This window comes from Ambystoma mexicanum, chromosome 7p, assembly GCF_040938575.1.
Source record: "Ambystoma mexicanum isolate Mex_15411 chromosome 7p, UKY_AmexF1_1, whole genome shotgun sequence".
Lineage (NCBI taxonomy): Eukaryota > Metazoa > Chordata > Amphibia > Caudata > Ambystomatidae > Ambystoma > Ambystoma mexicanum.
Window position 1 is genome coordinate 659962160 of NC_090939.1, and position 15650 is coordinate 659977809.

The 15650-nt window shown below is 40.7% G+C and overlaps 1 protein-coding gene across 2 annotated transcripts in view; it reads right to left on the reverse strand.

Annotated features, from left to right (window-relative positions):
- RFX8 (regulatory factor X8) overlaps positions 1 to 15650 on the reverse strand; it is a 1087262-nt gene that overhangs the window by 154995 nt on the left and 916617 nt on the right. For both annotated transcript variants that reach the window (XM_069636724.1, XM_069636725.1), the window contains one exon: positions 419 to 533. In XM_069636724.1, the coding sequence (XP_069492825.1) occupies positions 419 to 533 (115 nt within the window). The remainder of the gene's footprint in view (positions 1 to 418; positions 534 to 15650) is intronic.

The following is a 15650-nucleotide window of genomic DNA, read 5'->3' on the forward strand; positions in this document are numbered from 1 at the left end:
CAGGAGGCAAGGATAGAACACAGGCTTTAAAATGAAGAACACAGCCCATGCTGCTGGTTGATGCCACTGCAGTGGGTGCTAATTTTGAACAATGGCACCTAAGTAGCATACAACTGCACATATAAATATCATCAGAGAGCTTAGAAAAGTACCAGTGTCAGAAACATAATTCGCTGATTGCCCACAAACTTTAAATAATATGCAATAATATGTGCTTGAGAGCAGGCAGGGCAGCCAACATTCCATTTGAGCCCATTACATAACCAGAAAAAACATATACATGTTGAGCAGCTATAGTAGATATCCATTACAGATACAGTATATAAGTAGTAGCACACAAATATTTACTTTCAATTTTTGACTATATCCCATACATTTTGCACTATCAATTGTATATGTGTGGTGGACCTTGACTCACCAAAACTGTCTGCGTGGAAGAGTGTCATGGCCTTGCTCACTGATGTTAGGAGGAAGTTCCATCTGAGCTGGAAATTGGCAGCCAATTTCTTGAACTCGTCTTTATTCTTGCTGGGCTGAAAACATGTTTTAAAAGAAATTATTCAGGATATGTTTAGGTTGATTGTTAGCTGAGAAAAGGTCAATGAAACACACACCCAGCCATTAGGACACCAGCAACGAACTAAGACACCTGGAAGGCAATGCAATGCATTGCAGAAAGTGAATGCCTTTAGTTTGCAGGATCAAATGTGTACGTTCATTGCAGAGTTTTACAAAGCAAAAGCCATTCCACCTTATGATCACTTTATGGCTCTATGGTAGATTTACAAACAACATGCACATACAAAATTAAGATACATAAGCAGTTGGAATCCTACTGGAAGATATGTGAATACAATTATCAGGAGTTTCTCATTAGATGTGACCTAGATTTTAAAAAGTACTTCATTGAAGGTCAATTCGAACAGTGGAGTTTGTTACAGTTTTCCGAAATGTAGGTTGTTCAGTTCACTTCTTAGACACAGTTTTAGGACCTTCCCGAGCTTGTCAAAAAACCTCCTAAATGAACTCATAAAACTCTTTTGCTGTGCTCATACATTGCAATGTATTCGAAAAGCTTTATCAGATGACTACCTGGGTTGGAGGGAACAAAGGATCGGAACTTGTTTGAAGGGTCTTGTCTGTGTGTTTTCCTGTGTACACCTAGCAGCTGTTGTTACTAAATATATATATGACTAACCTCACCCAAATTTGGAGTCCGATTTTTCATTGGCAGTTGGCAATTGGGGCCTCATCTACCAGCATGCAACATACATGCTTTCCCTACATTTTCAATTCTCTTCCTCAATCAATACATACTTTATTTGGCATAAAAAACTATAAAGTACATAAAAACAGTTGCAACTTTATAAAATGTTAAAGTGAATATACACAATTTTAAAAAACAATTACAGAAATTGCGGAGGTATAAAGGAATATAATACATATGACATCATAAAACAGGAAAGGGAGATCAAGCTTATCTTTCTATGTGTGCTGGCAGCTGGCGCCACACTTATAGAATGCTCCAAAAAGGCCCCCTCACAACCCTCCTCCTTCAACTTCTGGTTTTCACTCACATAACTCGAGTCCAAACCATCCCTTCCCCAGTTGCTCATCCTCCTTCTCATTCTTTGTTCTTGCCAAGGTCTGCTTCTCACCCCTCTTCACCCTCGTGCCTCTACTGGGCACAGGTTCAGATCGGCTTACTGCATGTTCCACGCTCCTACTCACCAAAAACAGATCTTGGTCTGGCATCCCTTTTCCTCTCAGTGAGTCAGCAACCCACGGGAAGCTCAAACCTGGCTCATACAGTATTATCTCTTTAGATTGCATATCAACACTTGGCTTTTCACTTCTCTACTTGAGCTTACATTTAGGACTACGCTGGCATTCCTTGTCCTCTCAGCAAGTCAGTCACTCTGATATGGTTCACACGATGCTCTTTCTTTGGGCTGCAAGTCGGAACTTCATTTTTCAGTTCTCTTTCTATTTGAGCTGGCAAATGGGACTACATCAACCAGCATGCATCAAACATGCCTCCACACTTCCCTTCTCCTCAAACGTCTGGTTTTCACACAAATGCCTTAAGTTGAATACATTTGTCTAATTGATCACCTCAGCGACCATTTTTAGCTTTCTGGATGCCCCCCACACCTCTTATGCATCAGTTTTGTCCGGCTTCATTACGTGACACAGGACCAGTGTCTAAGGTAGTCTCAGGAATTCCTTTCTGACAATTGTGCATTTGAACCCTTTTGGCATCTCTACTGCCCCAATGCTGACAAAACCATCTGCTGGCTAGCTATTCTGCCCTCCAGACCACAGACAATCTGCCTGGCATTTCTCTTCATCTGGACGAGTCAACAGCTCGGGGATTGCTCTGACCTTGCTCACACAACATCCTTTTTTGGGGCTCCAAGTCAATACTTAATTATCAGCTTTGCCTCAGGTTAAACTTCCTTTCTCTGCCTCTACTTAGCTGAAATTCCACCAAGTTGAGGTGTGTTGGGTAGAGCTAACACAGTGCTCCTTCACACTGCTGCGAATCGTCAAGTCTCCGGCAGGTCAGATTCCATAGCCTCTCTTCAACCTGCAAATCTCTCTCTCTTTTTAAATTCCTGCCTGTGGATCAGCAGAACTTGTCGGATGGCCATTTATAGTGAAGATATCTTCTTATCAACATCTAAGCCACCTATATACAGGATGAAATCAGCGATCGCATATGACGGAGGCTGCTTCAGAGAGACCTCAGTGCTCTTCCAGAAGAAACAAACATTGAAAAAGCAAATCATTTTGGTTGAGGAGCATTGTATATGCATTGCCATCATATTCCCAGACACTCACTCCATCGATTCCCATCATAAGCCAACAAGTTACATTTGTAAGGTATTGGCATGATGTGCTCTAGTACATTAATCATATGCCAGTTAATGCTACAACATAACAGGCAATGCACCTTTGGCTGTTGCAAGAAATAAATGTGCGGCTTTGGTTGGGTTAGTGGGAGCTATGAAAATGTGTTAGATGTTTTGGAGCTCCTTTAACTGGCAACAACATGACAGTCTAATGTATTCTAAAATGAATTTAGTTGGATGTAGGGACTGGAAAAAAGGTATGCCTGACACATTTATTTATTGCTTGAGTTCCCACAATGTTGCACACAATTAAAACATTGATGTCCAAATTCGGCCAAAAGAAAGAGAAAAGAAACGATGTTGTAAAAATCAATTTTTTGATTAAATACTCAAAAAAAAAACATTGATTATATTTGATTTACTATGCAGAGTTCACAACTAGACTCGTGCCTTCCAGTTCTGCCCTGTTCTTTGCATTTTGTTACATGCAGTCTTGCATTTAAAAGTGTCATTGCACAACTAGAAGTATGGCTGGGTGTTGTTGAGAGCTCTGACACCGGTAAATCAAACACATGTATTTTGAAAAAGTCTGCCTGCATCATGTTGTTTAACTGACACAGTTTCGTAATGCTTAATAGCAGTCTCAAAACACATTTCCTTTCAAATTTACTGACAAATGAAAGGGAAATTAATTTTTTGTTTAAATGTGCCCAACTATTTTCTTTTTTATAAATAAGGCTGTTTTACTCTTCATATTTGCACTCTGTTTTGGAAATGACAAAAAGCGCACAGAAGGGGACCTTTTGCGCTTAAGTGCAAATGGACACGGTCCCTTTGCATGCAATTTAGGAGCTCTTTAAAATGACCTGAAATGTGTTAAGAATTAATCGAATCAGGGTGAGCATGGCTGATTCTACCATGTTAGGGCCAGGAAGAGCCAGAATATTCAACAAGAATGCTATCTCTGCTGATACATTTTGTAATATGCAATTTATGAATCAACTGGGGTAGCAAGGTTAGAAAAGGACTTTGGTTGAATACTTGGCTTTTTCACTTAATTTAAATATGACTATTGTATTGAAATATTTTAAATGCGTGCACTTTGTTCGGATTAAATATCTTTGTATATTTTATGGGACTTTTGGCAATGAAAGTAAACAAAAACAAGGGAGGATGAAGCAAAATGCCTGTATCCTTACAAGAGTACACTACAGCATTTTACTGGCTAGAGGTGGCATGGCCACCTTTCAGCCAAAACTAAAATGGCAAGTTTCAATTGGGTACATAGTTCCAAGGTAGGTGGCTCTGGCTCAGGCCCAGGAAGGTCAACTACCAATAACTGAAGTGTGCATTTTGTGCACTGCCTGAAACCAGCACAAAAGGGAATGTGCACACTGGCGAAAGAGGGAGAATTAAATAGGATATTGAAGGAAACAAATCCCTCTTCTTTAAAAAAAGAGAATATATAATTCTAGTATAGAGCAAGAGTACCACAGTAGCAAAGCAATATTCAGAAAAAAACAAGCATCTTTTTGAAGAATAACGATGAAAGCGAGCTGAATAGTACCCATAATAGAAGGGAAATGCATCGGAAGAGCAGTTCGACATCATAACTGGAAAACACAAGCATTGGCAAAGACAACTGTTTTGGCTTTTATATAGGCATGAGAAACGCATTTTACAGACTCTGCTACAATGGTACTATCTAGCCATAAGATGCCAACCGCTGGCAAATGATGTTAGCACCTCATTAAATTATGACATTGCCTATATAATGCCTATACATCAGCCAACACTGTTGGCTTTCTAATGTTTATTATTAATAGGAATTAATTGCAACAAACAGATGCAAACACACACATATTGGTCATAAATCAAGTGACTGAAGGAGATTTTTCACTTGATTAGTTAACCATTTGATTTATTATGTGTTCTTTTGTAGAGTCTGTTTGAAATCTGTATGCAAAAGGCTTTAATTAGCCAAAAGCAATACAGTAAAAAATATCTTTTTATTACATCAGGACCTTGTTTATAGTTGCAAATACTCCATTATCTAAAAGTAGACTGTTTAGAAAACGCATAGTTTTCCCCTTTAGAGGGGAGGGGCAGGTAGTGGTTGAGAATAGTCAAAAGGACTAGCAAAACCATGGGTGGTCAATGGGTGGAAATGAATCCATACAATACCTACACAGCATGTGTGTGTCCCCTTAATGCCATCTCTCTCCTGGCTTCCCTTCCCATGTTAGTAGTTGTAGGTTATAGGCAGCACTGAAAGCGCCTTTTTTTTAAACAAAAAAAGAGAGATAAAGGGGTATGTGTCACCAGCATACCCTTTACATAAAGGGGTTCTCCCTTCCAAATTTTTGACAATAGAGCTGGTGCTAGAAAGTGCTTTCTGCTGGTCATTGACTCACTAGCTTTACACTCGGTTTGAATCCTATAGCCACTTTAGCGTCCACTATTTTATTAATATAGTGCCCAGTTAGTAGAAAAAATATATATAGTTTTATTTTATCAATTATGCTCAAATTTTAAGAACATCATCGGTGTAGGCACTAAATTAGTAAATAGTCCTTCACTAAACATTTAAAACAAACAATTCATTGACAGAAACAGATGCATGGAAAGCTCATAGAAACAAATTCTAAAGTTGTTTTGGGCTTAGCAAGGTGATAAGTTGTGTTGTTTCTCACATTCATTCAGACTTTGTTTCACACACCTCATTTGGACTCATTCCATACATTCTCATATACCAGCATTTACCACATTTTCATTCAACACGCAAATAATGCCCGACATGTTTCTTCCCATTTTAGTTATGACTATAGTGGTTGTTAGGGAATTCTTCAGGGGCTAATAAAGAAAGATCAACCAGTTTGGCAAAAACGTTTCTGTCAGTAGTACAATCTAAAACAGTAATATTGATTGTTTCGAACGATCTTATATCAGTATTTTCGAATGAGATTTAAATGGTCTCTTCGCTTTGTAGGGGTATTATTCCCCATATCTTCTATATAGTTGAAAATAAGGTCACCACCTAGCGGGGAGCAACAAGAAAGAAATAGGCGGATTAGTAACCTATTATGGCTGCTCAACTCTGCAATCTGTTATCATGAATTAGTGGCAGTTGAAGATCAAAAAGCACAAACACTCTTTATGTGGTATTCAAGGGACATGGGAGTGCACGTGACGGTTAATTGTGGTTCGAGAGTATTTCCTCAACCCATTTCTATGACATAGAGAATGGGAAAAAGAAGAAAGAAAAGAAAGGAAAGAGGGACAATAGCTTTAAGCCTTTTAGTATCCCTTCTACACCTTGTGTGTGAGTGAAATCAAAATATGTCACTCACTTTTGAATCTGATCTTTTTCAAATTTCTTATTGTAGTGGAGTTAGCAGAAAAACGGAGTCTCCACGCTCTATTGAGTAGAGTGGATAAAAGAGTTTTCTGGAGCTACAAAAGAGAATATTATGTAGTCTTCCGTTATGAACTAGAGAGGAATAGCTGTTGTGGTATACTTATTTAATCAGCATCACTTACTTAATCTCTGGTATTCATCTGAGCATTAGACGTTCCAAAAAGTCAATGTAGCGCCAAGTTCCAAGGAGTAAGTCGCAGTTATCACATGATCGGTTCATCCGTGTTGTGTCTGCACTTGTGTGCTCTCGTATATTCTTTCTAGGATTTAACGAGGGCTAAAAATTAATCCAAACTATCTCAGCCTGCACCATCACATTGTGTTACTAGGAAAGGCTTCTGTAGTAGTAAATCTATCGGAGCCCATTTCTAATGTCGTTATTAGGTCGTAGCGCGTCAGCGTAAGACAAACATGGAGCATGTGTCTTAATAGTTCTATCTGTCCGGTCGCTCACTTTTCTTACCGTTATCTGGCAAACTCCAAGCTCCGTGTTCCAGTTTCCTTCGCTCCTTCCGTGTTCGATGCGTGAATGCTTCCGGGTTCACCTCTAGTGACTAGAAGCGTATCCGGGTTATTTATGGCAGTGTACCCTGTACGCACATGCGCAGAAGTGGTTTGAAATATGTAGATTGTCATCGTCAATCGTCCAATGCATAATACCCATTATGCATTTGGAAGGAGAGAGCCGTAGCTATTCACCCATAGTTTAAAAGCTTACGGATCACAAGGGCGGAGCTCCACTGTTTAAACAGAATATTTTGCTTAGGAGGGAGAAGTGCAGTGGTAATTTGTCAGGTTTTTTGCATATTTCTGACTTTCTCGGAACAGGGTGCTTCAAATTCCTAGGTTATCGCAATTTAGGACTCACAGGTCGATTGTTTACATTCATGCCCTTTCATCATGTTATAAATGAAAAAGATTAGCTATTGCTCTTTTAGCAGAGCTCAGTTAATCAGACAAAGCATTTCGCTTTAGAAGCAGAATTGAGTTCGTAGTTTGTCAAGTTGTTCACAAGTTTCAGGCTTTCTCAAAGAAATGGGAGACTCCAAATTACTGGGTTTTAGCAGTATTAGGCCCACAGATCGATTTTTTCATTCAGGCCGTTTATCATACTTTTGGTAAGGAAGATTAGCTGCTGCTCTTTTTTCAAAAGGGTTCTTTTATCTTTATTATTGTCCATACTTAATCTTTGTTTATACAAGACAGTCCAGCTAATTTCTTCCACTTTATGATTTAGTTCCCACCAGTGTTCAACTAGAGGTGCATTCTGGGTTGTTTCTGATGCAGCTTTTATGTTCCCCTATTCGGATTTTAATTTTTCTATCCGTTTTACCAATGTACATTTTTTTTTTTGCACGGGCACCATACTGCATATATGACCATCTTGGTACTACAATTGCTGAAAGTTTTTTGTTGCCATACTGTTGGTAAACCAATATCTACTGCTGTGCTCTTGAAAGTTGAAGGGCAGCACCGGCAATTGCCGCATGGTGTATGGCCCGTTAGATTTCGAAATCCCCATTGTTGCGGCAGTGTTGTTTGCGATGTCTGTTTCCTACTAATATCATTTCTTGTCAAGATTTCTTTTACATTACGACTTCTCTTGAACGCAATCATGGGTCTTGCAATGGGATGTTCGCAATTTTCCAGAAGGTGCCAGTTTTTTCCAATAATTTTTTTAATTCCATTGGAAAGATGATTATAGGTATTGACAAAAACAAGTCGTTTGTTAGCTTCTTTCTGAGTGTGTTGTGTACGTTGTGTCTTGTACTCTAACAGTCTTCAAGTCTATCTTTCATTTTCATTGCTTCAGCTTGGAAATCGATTCTGTTAGTGCTATTCCTTTTAAGTCTTAGGAATTGTCCCAAAGGTAGATTATCGCGTACATGGCGCGGATGGAAACTTGAGTAGTGTAACAAGGAGTTTTTGTCAGACGGTTTGTTATTTGGTTTGACATACAGTTTTTTTATGTTAGGTTCAACACTGATAGTAATGTCTAGGAAAACTAAGGATGTTGTACTATGTTGGTGAGTAAATTTAAGAAAACTATTTTGTAGGTCAATCCATTTATAGAAGCGTTCCAGTTCCTGTAGACCTCCTGTCCAAATCATAAAAATGTCGTCTATATATCGACGCCATTTTCGAATGTAGCTAATGAACGGATTTGAGTTATTCATGATGATGTTGATTTCAAACCCTTCCATGTAGAGATTGGCTACACTAGGCACCAAAGTGGCGCCCATGGCGGTGCCTTGTATCTGTTTGAAAAACTCTCCATTAAAGTGGAAGTAGCTCTCGACTAGGGCCATTTCTGCGCACCATAAGATGAATGATACTGGAGTGGTTGTCACAGTATGTTCTATTAGTAGTTTTTCTTCGAGTACTTCTAGAGACAGTTGTTGGGGGATACTAGTATACAAGGCCACTACATCAAGGCCAACTAGAAGCTCCGTCTGTGGATCAAAGTCCAAATTTTCTACCTCTGATATAATCTGAGTAGTATCCTGTATATATGAGGCCATCTTTTTCACCAAAGGTTGTAAAAAGGTATCTGCAAATTTCGATAATGGCTCCAAAACGGAATTCACCCCTGAGACGATTGGTCTACCCGGTGGATTGGTCATCGCTTTGTGGATTTTTGGCAAGATATAGAATTGCGGAATCTGGGGTTTATCCTTGATTAGAAAATCACATTCCTTCCGGCTGATCCACCCTCTCTCTTGCGCTTTTGTAACTTTAAGGGTGATCATCTTTAGTAGTCGCCAACTAATTGCTAAAAATGTACAACTTTAGGAGATTCAGACCCTAAGTCCTATTTCTAATTATTGTGCTAGCTTTTAAACTTATGAATCCAGAGTTTAAGTTTCAAGTGGCCATGCATTTGGCCATGCATTTGGATTCTGAGACTTGTAGTCTTTTCTTTCCAAGGAAAATCAGGACTGGATACCCTTTTCATGCAAGGCCACGGAACATACGAGAGCTCTGTGATTCCTGTTCTCTTCCACGTTGGGAGAGGTAAACATTAGAGCTCGGACTTTCATGTTATTGGTGAGCTCCAACGTACATCATGAAAGCATTTTGCTGTGTTTCTGCCTGAAAACCGATGGTTAGGTTGGTATATTGTGATTTTCCCCTATCCACTTTTCCCTTCCAGGCACCCACTCCAGTCTCTAAAGCAGGGAAAACAGAAAAAAAGATTTGCTTTAAATATTTCAGGAAATGTTCTGGGAAATTCAATGTTATGACATGTGGCCACTCAAAAAGCAGTCAAAGAGAAAGGTGCACGCGAAACAAGGAATGGAGCGCAAAACACGCATAAAACACATTTTTATTAAACTATGAAATGATCAAGGGCGTGGACGTATTTACTTTCTGAAAGCTACCTCTGTGCAAATGCCCCAGTTTGCACAGTAACGGCACTGGCTACACATGAATAATTCTCTTTTGAAAATCAATATTGTGGCTTTTCTTTCCCATTGTCTACAAAATGTTTGGACTAACAATTAGCAAAGATGTTCATGTAATGAAGGGCATGCGAAAATAAGACATTTTGATATTTCATTGGATACAGCTTATTTATTCAGAAACAAAGTGATGGTCGCGTAATAAATGGTTGGATGTAAAGAATACATTCACTCAATAAAATGTAATGATGGTGTAAAAAGGGCACTGCCGGTTTAAAGCTCCTTATGAGCAATCACACATCAGACCATGTTCTTGTACTGAGAAAACACGTCTAGCTCTGCCTTACATAACAGTCAAATGACATCACATTATTTTGCAGTGCTCATGCTGCCCCATGTCAGACGTAGGCAGTCTGAGAAAGTCAGCCAAAAATGTTGGCTTTAGCAATGTTTGTTTTTAACAGGACTTTGGTGCAAGGAACAGATCAAGGGGCTGAAGGCACACTTGGTAAAGACATTTTTACCACAGAAATAGTTCCTTTTACAGCTGCAAATAAGTCATTAAGTCTCAGCAGACAGCATAGAAATACTGGCAGGCCAATGTTTGATGTTACTGCTTGATAATGATGACGCAAAGAGATCCCAGGAGGATGTGTTTTGGGTGGGAAGGGGTAGTAGTAGGCAGAAATGGACATAGGAATTAGTATGGCCATGGGCGGTATATAACCAACCAACACCTACAAGCTGTGTGTCCCTCCTCACATGCCACCCCCCTCCTAGGCTTACAATGGTGTTGAAGCACCACTAACTTGACAAAACAAATAAAACACGTTACAATTAATTTCTCAATGGTCACAGGTGAGACACTATCTCATTTCAGAATATCCCTTCATAGTAGTAAAACTAGCATTGGTTTTAGAATAGCAAAGAAAATATAGTGCCTGGAGGGGGATATGAAAACCATGCGCAACCCAATCATGGAAAAGAGATCATGCTCAAAGCGCTTTAATGCTCAAAGGGGTTCCTAGAGACCTATATTAGCATTGCATTCAAAAGTAGCTACATAGCAAGTGAGTTTTAGTAGCTGTGTCACAAACACATAGTGAGAAGTGTGTAAGTGTGTTACTGTGTTAACAATCATGTGTTTTGAACAATGTGTTGATTTAGCGAGGTGAACTGTGGGATTATGAATGTAATGAATGTAATGGAATGGCAAAGATGATCTCTTTGCCATGATTGGGTTGCGCATGGTTTTCCATGCACTCCTTCCCTACATTTCTTCTATATGCTTGATACTTCCTTGTCACAGTAGGGCAGTATGGAAGCCCCGTCCACAGGGTGTTTCTGTGGGGACTGTAAAGGTGCAAAGGTATGGCTTGAACACAATGGTGGCATGTTTTGGGGTATAAACCTTTATTTGTTAATAATAGGTTGGACAAATGCCCCCCAGTCCATAAATCTAAGAGGGGTTTCCATACCGCAAAGAAAAATAGTGAATTTGTCATGAAGTCCAAAACTAAAAAGTCTGTCAATATTGTGTCTCAAACCTACCTCTGTCCCCAACACTAATAACCTTAAGTAACTGTGCACTGACGATCTCTTGCCAAAGTAAAAAGTGTTCTTTTTGAATAGAAAAGTTCCCAGTTTCTCTGGTAGTAAAAAGTGCTACAAAACAATGTTCAAAGCTAGGGTTGTGCTCCTTTCTCCTAGACTTCTTCTTGTCCCAAGTTGTTAGATACCCTAGGCAGAACTGATTCTTAGCTTCCCAGTTCTTATTTCCTGTCAGCGTGGCATGCTCAGCTACCAAGCACAGGATTCCTTTTATTAACGTCAGGGTTCTTGACCCTCTCACTCTCAGTCTCTCATTTCAGTGCCAGCCCCAGACTCGCAAAAGTGGCTTGGTTTACCCTCCTGCCAAGCCAGTGGATTCTCATGGATTGTCTTTCTTTTTCACAGGGTCCCAGACCCTCTTTTTTTTAAACTTTGGCTTCTCATGTGGGTGCAGGTCCTAGACTTGCAAAAGTGGCTTGGTTCATTCTCCTGCCAAGCCAGTGTATTCTCATGGATTGTCTCTTTCTTTTTCACAGGGTCCCAGACCCTCTTTGTTTTAAACTTTGGCTTCTCATATGGGTGCATGTCCCAGAATCACAATTCTTCGTTGTATACGCTTAGTTTACTCTGTTGCCAAGTGTACAAGTCACTCAAGGTCCCAGACCCTCAACATCTCAGATTCCCATTTGGGTGCAGGTCCAAGACTCGCAATTCTTTGTTGAACACGCTTGGTTTACTCTCCTGCCAAGTGTACAAGTCGCTCAGGGTCCCAGACCCTCTTGTTCCAGAAATGCTTCGCTGGACCTCCTGCAACTCCCGGACACCCTGCGTACCTGTTTCTCTCCTCTCGACAGGCTTCCACGGTTCCCGGGCAGCTGCATCCCTCTGCGAGGCTTCAGCAGCATTTGGATGCCCAGCGGGGTCTGCAGCGGCTTTGCAGTCTCATGACGCAGCTCTGCAGCGGCTCCTGCAGTTTGTCCTACGAGGACCGCTCTCTCTCATCGGCTCATCAGCTTAACGCTTTTAGACCTCCTGCACAGGATAGTTGAACCTCACCGGGCCAATCACCTACGGTAAGAAGCTATAGTGCTTACTCTGCTTTTCCAGTGAGATGTTCGGCCTTGCAATGATCTTCTTCTTCACAGTACCAGTTCTCACAATGTGGGTGAAACACTTTGTATCTTTTGGTCTTTCAGACTTGTGATGTTTATTGGTTTGAGTGATTTTGGAACAAAGTAAAATAACCCTATCTAGAGTGTGTTCTCTGCTAAAGGTCGTTCCCAATCCCATAGAGGGATTGCTTCCTCATGTGATCCTCGCTTGGTGCACCGCAACCAGTGCGACTGTTGTACTGTGGGCGCACCGCCTTGGCCCCATCAGAAAGGTCTCTGCCTAGGGGAGAAGGGACGACATCCTCAGATTCGTCACAGGATGGGCAAAGGGCAACACCCACAAATACTCTTTCATTCCTCCCACCTTGCAACCCCATGGTGTATTGGGTTCCAATGCCATAGAGAATGTCAGAGCCCAGTTTGGCTAGGAATCTCTTCCAGCATGCACACTTCATGGCTGCCTTAGAAGGGTATCTTGTAGCAGCCCTATTATTGAAATAACAGTAGGCTATTCTTCAGCTATTTAAAATGATTTCTACAGACTTACCAGCGGAGGGCTGCAAGAGCACACACTCACTGAGATGTCTGCTTAGGTATTTTAATTTTATGTAGGACTGACTGTCAGAGCCAGTCACATGCACTTGCTTCGTGTTATAACCACATCTGTACCGTACTCGTTTTAGATGTAAGGGCATGCATGGTACATTGACTTGTTTTAAAAGGAGTATGTACCACCAGCCATCATTTCAAAAACGCCTTCATCACCACCATCAGAGGGTAAATCTGTTTCTGTGTGTATTAATGAAGCACTCATAGTGATCAGTTTTAAACAGGTGTTGTTCCTGCGTACGGTTGTAATGGTTAGGACTGTTAAATCTGAGCAGTACACCCATGGTTTACGTGACACTGGAGATTTATTTGAACAGTGCTTGTCTCGAGCTGATAGGTATGCCTTTCTTGGCACCCTATCTGTATGTCTTTTTTAATTGTTATAAGGCCTTCTCAGTAAAATCTATGCTGCTCTTCGCTACCAAAGGAAAAGACGTATTACTTAATGAAACCAAACAGAGCACATTCTTGGCACAACAAGGTGCGTCTATTTCTCTGATGTGGTTAATGAGAGGGTTAGAAAATCTCGAGGGCCCCATGTTGGAAGGGCGCCAATTGTTGTGTGCCACATTTAACGAAGACTCCCGGCTAGTAAGAATTCTGTCCCCACCCTCACCGCAGAGAAAGGTCCAGCGTTCTTCTAATGCGACGGAGGAAGCTGTCAGCCACTGGACTTATCACAGAGAACATATCCCCTCGACCAATTCAGAGCTGATTTTGTGCTCTTGCTATAATTATTAGATTTAGAATTTGTGGGCCTCAAAGCCTGTTTCCCTACCCCACTCACTATCACAAGAATGTGCAACCCTCTGCAGCCATTCCACGTCACTTCTTGTGTCGGTTCCTAATGCAAACATAGGGCAAGAGAGATTTGACAAAACAGAAGGACTTTGGAGATAGGAAAAATGTAACACTTAACGCAGTGGTGTTGATAAACTTTTCAGTGTACCAATGTATCCCAGAGTCAAGAACGACTACCGTTGTATACAAAATACGTGTTTTATTTACACTAGAACAAATGTCAGACAGACACATGTGATGCTTGTAGAAGTAAGAAACTGTAAAAGCAGAGGACATTATTCGCTTCATTCTTCTGTTCATGCCCTCTAGGGAAGAGATCATAATATTTCCCCCCATTATGCCCTGCGGCGTAGGAGCAACAGGTGAAACACCATCTCATTTCAGAATATCCCTTCATAATAATAAAACTAGAATTGACATTAGAAGGGCAGGGAGAATGTAGTGCTTGAAAGGGATAAGCAAAAGATGTTCCTATATCGTATCCAGTGAGGATATATTAGGTTATGTTTAAGTATAGGTAGAATGAGCAAGTAGTGTGATACTTCCTAAAGGGCAGTCTAGATGGCAATATTTAATATAGCAACAGTAGTACTAAAAACAGCAGAAGTATACTCAAAGTGCTTTAATTCTCAAAGAGAGCCTATATTAGCATTGTATTGAAAAGTAGCTACATAGCAAGAGAGCTTTAGTAGCTGTGTCACAAACACATAGAGAGAAGTGTGTTTTTCTGTGTTAACAATCATTCATTCATTCATGTAACCATTTATTATAGCAAAGCGATAAGCAGCTTGATCATATCATACATACATGCACGCGAACATGCTTACATATGTAGTTTCTAGCAGGCCAGTGCATTAACTCTATATGCATACATGTAACCCACACCTACAATCGTCATGTCGTGAAATCAAAATCCACTGAATTTTTATTTAGGAATAAGCAGCATCTTGCTTAAAAGCTAAAGACAAAGCAACCCATGACGTAGGGCTCTTGAATTAAGGACATTTAGGGCCTGTAGATAAACCGGCATGTAGCCGTTAAAGAGATAAATCGTCCAGAAGTTGAGACATGATCATTCGGCAGCAAGCTGAGGGGAGGTATCAACCATATTGTTTACCTATATCCTAAGGAGAATAGGGAGGGAATCGTAAGCAGGCAACTTACCCACCAAGTGACAGCATTTATGATAAGGGGAAGTTCCAAGAGAAGGACACTATATATAAGCTGCTTGTCCACACACCAAGGGCTGGTTGCTGCTTTTGCTGAAGCCTTGCCATGCGCTACAGGGGCGTGAGCTCTGGGCTACACCTTAAAGGCTTTTTAAGATGCAATGGGTTTTGGCTTAATTAAATAATGTGCAGTTCTAGTCTTTGGTCCTTTGTGTTGTTTTGTGCTATGCAGTGAATGTTGTCATATATAGTGAGGTGCCTATGATAGCTTTCTTGATTTAAGCTTTTGGTTTAGTTTGGAAAGAACAAACAACTTATCGTAGTGACTATTCTACTCCTACTCTGTAATAGTCCCCTTTCCTCTATACTGTATGGGCGCCCCGTAAGGGGACAGGACCAGAGCCTTTTTCACCGCAAAAAAATCGCACTTGCTCTTTAGGTTTTAGTTTATGCGCACATAGTTGCAAGGATAGGCGTGACAGCACACTCTAACCCCGCCCCACGGTGCCTATCTCATTCCCCATAGACGTGCATCAGGAACGACTTCCCTAACCACGCATCATTATAGCCGTTGCTTTTGCTCTCACCAGTTGCGCTCTGATGCCCTCTGGTGGAAGTATTTCTTGTTCTGTGTACGCCTCTGAGATGCACGATACTATCCACCTAGTTATGAATACTTTAGTTTAGACGCTTGAGAGCCTGGAGCTGACCCTCCCCCTCCTCCCCAAAGG